Source organism: Frankliniella occidentalis, unplaced genomic scaffold (genome assembly GCF_000697945.3).
Source record: "Frankliniella occidentalis isolate FOCC.00 unplaced genomic scaffold, Focc_3.1 Scaffold1346, whole genome shotgun sequence".
In the NCBI taxonomy this organism is placed as follows: domain Eukaryota; kingdom Metazoa; phylum Arthropoda; class Insecta; order Thysanoptera; family Thripidae; genus Frankliniella; species Frankliniella occidentalis.
The window spans coordinates 5,862-8,875 of NW_026268448.1; the positions used below are offsets into that span (position 1 = coordinate 5,862).

The window sequence follows — 3,014 nt, forward strand, 5'->3', positions numbered from 1 at the left end:
CACAGGAATGCATGCCATTCGTTAAGATGGATACAGAGTTCACAACGAGGGGGAAACGACTAAGGTAATCCGGCTGACAGCCGAAAAGTAATCCGGCAGGGGTAATCCGAGGAAATTCTAAAAAATCCGTGGTAATCCGGGAAAATTTTGGGGGTAATCCGGGGTAATCCTAGAGAAAAAGCAACGTAATCCGGAGGACACTCCGGAGGTAATCCGGGCAATCCGTAATCCAGCTGACACAAAGTTTAACAGTCGTGTCCCCCTCGGTTCACAAGATGCGAGCGTGATTTTCACGCCGCTAGAGTGAAAAGAGTTGTTTTGGTTAGCAGTTGACTTGTGCAACAGCCAATAACAGGCCGCCGTGATGCTATGGCATTCTTTTCAGCTGAATCAGATTTGGAGCTAACGTGATTTTTCGCGTCAGCTAGCAACGTGATTTTCACGCAAGTTCGTAGGTGCACTTGAGAGATATTCGAGAATGTGCACCTACGAACTTGCGTGAAAATCACGCTGCTAGCAGACGCTTGAGTGAAAATCACGCTAGCTCCAAAGCTGATTCAGCTGAAAAGAATGGCATAGCCCCACGTCGGCCTGTTATTGGCTGTTGCATAAAGTCAACTGCTAACCAAAACAACTCTCTTCACGCTACCGGCGAGAAAATCACGCTCGCATCTTGTGAACTCTGTATCCACCTTTAGCCACCTGGTTGGAAGTGCACAACGATATTAAAAGAAAGCCTGATCAGGAGAACTTGCGGTACACTTAACAAGGTCGGTCTGCGTAGTTATACCATCCATACATTCTCTGCTTCTTTTCCAGCGTCCTACGAGGACAGCCGAAAGAGTCTGAGGTCTTTTTCGGCACAGGAAGATGAGGGGGTGGGAAGCGACTCTTCGGATGATGCACCTCTCAATGCGCGAAGTGAAAGGGTGAAAAGATTGAGCAGACGGAAAGATGGTGGTGAAGGTTCGTCTGATTCGGACGAACAGACACTGGATGTTGCACATTTAATGTCAAATCACGGTAAGGGGTCAGAGCAGAGTAGTTTCAGTGGATTTTCGTATGCGATGGATACCAATGCCAGTACCAGTGCATCTGCCGTCGAGAAAGGTGGGATGAACCACGATGACATAGCGAATGAATTTTCATCTGATGATGATGTGCTGCATCATGACGGCACGTCAGAAAATGGATTTGATTTTTTGGAAAATTCCCAAGAGGAAGAAGAGACGCCTAGTACAAGGGTTCAGACACCTACAAGCATGGGCAGCCGAAGCCCCCGAAAGACGACAAATGTCACAGGAGATAAGACATTAAGCCCTTCAAAGAAAGCAGATCACAGTACACCACAAAAGACGAGCAACGTATCTGGGGGGACATCGAAGAAGGCGAGAGATGCGGGCAAAAATACACCACAAAAGAAGAGTGCAACAACTGGAAAACGTGTGGCGACGCCGCTTAAAGCAACACAGACACCGCAAAAGATGAGTACGACATCTGGAGAACGTGTCAAGACGCCATCGAAGGCTAGAGAACCAGGTCGCAGAACTCCCCAGAAGGCAGACAGCACACATGATAGGGCCTCTGCTGAAAGAGAAACTCCTAAAAAGTCGGTGGGAAAGACCAAGATGGTAAGCACTCCCGTGAAGTCGGCACAGAGAAGATCCATCGCCCAAGATGATGGGGCATCTGTTGAAAAAGGAGAAGGAGTGTCCATACCAAATACTCCCGTCAAGTCAGTGCAGAAAAGGGGCGCCCAGTCTCCTCACCCTTCTCCCAATCAGGAGAAGCGTTCGAAGAATGACTATTTCCCAGGTTTACGACGACAGAGCCGGATGACTTCGTTCGTAAATACTGTGTCTGAGAGGGAACTGGCTGACATTAACAAGGATCTAGCCGATTGCCTGGGTCTGGATTCAGATGCTTCAGGCACCAGCGCATCTCCAAGCCTTAGTGCATCCCCAGCCCTCTCCGATGGCAGTGACTTCTTCAAGACACCCCGTGATAAAAGTACCTACAGGGCCCTTAATTTTGGGAGTCCATCATCAACAGCACAAGGTCAGTTATTCGCAGACTGTTGCACTGTAATTGCTAGTTATGGAAGAAAGGGGGAAGGGGTGCTGATACACTTGCATAGCATTCTAGCTGACATGAGGCAATACATTCCAATTTTCTTTTATTTGTTCTTTTTTTTCGGTAGGCTTCAGACTTGTCCAGCAGGCCATTGGAGATCTCGATAAGAAGGTGCAGTCCTTGGAGAAGATGGCAAATAAAGCAGAGGCATCGCTGACTAAAATTCTGTCGTGCGTATTGCCACCGCTTGAGTCGAACATAGCAGAGAATATCCCTAAGCTTCCGATGAGCACGAAAGAGGAGGAGCGGAAGATGAATGATCTTCTTAAGAATAAAGAAGAATTCAACAAAGTTGTAAGTAGAGTCATATAAATCAGTGTTTTCCACTTTCGCTGCAGAAGAGCAATACCCTGTAACGTTTATCTTTGCTTTGCTTGTAGGTGTCCTTCCTCTTTGGCCTTGGTGGCACTTCTCTTCGAGATGCTGTTTTTTCAGTGATGAAGACACTTTTTGTGGATTCCTTCGCCGCAACGAAATCTATGAGGGGAATTTGCCGTGCTGGAAAGGAGAAGAAGGATGCCTTTATGGGCACTTTACTCTTCAAGGCAGTAATGTGTGAGTTAATGACCTCCATTTGGGGTGTTTCTTAGTTGTTGTTCAGGCCGGCCACAGGGAGATGAGTAAGAGGGTGATTTTTTTGTTTTTGCAGGTGCCGTGCGACGTCGATGGACAGAGTCTACGGTCTCGGAAGTCATTAAGTTGACAGCTGACTGGCTTAAGGACGCACCGTCCCGTGTTAAGAAGAGGCAGCGGAGGGCGGAGGCCAGGGAGCAGCTGGAGAAGGAGTATGATGAAGAAGAGGATAGCTCCTAGCAACTGCCAACCAATGTAAGTTAAGTGATGTGGAATGCCTCATAAGAAAAAGAGGGGGAGGGGGGGGG

At 47.9% G+C, this 3,014-nt stretch overlaps 1 protein-coding gene across 1 annotated transcript in view; it reads left to right on the forward strand.

The window, feature by feature from the left end:
* LOC127751843 (nucleolar protein dao-5-like) overlaps positions 1 to 3,014 on the forward strand; it is a 10,581-nt gene that overhangs the window by 5,830 nt on the left and 1,737 nt on the right. The window contains exons 3-6 of the mRNA XM_052275997.1: positions 820 to 2,058; positions 2,201 to 2,427; positions 2,514 to 2,688; positions 2,783 to 2,961. Coding sequence (XP_052131957.1) covers positions 820 to 2,058; positions 2,201 to 2,427; positions 2,514 to 2,688; positions 2,783 to 2,946 — 1,805 coding nt within the window. The 3' untranslated portion in view covers positions 2,947 to 2,961. The remainder of the gene's footprint in view (positions 1 to 819; positions 2,059 to 2,200; positions 2,428 to 2,513; positions 2,689 to 2,782; positions 2,962 to 3,014) is intronic.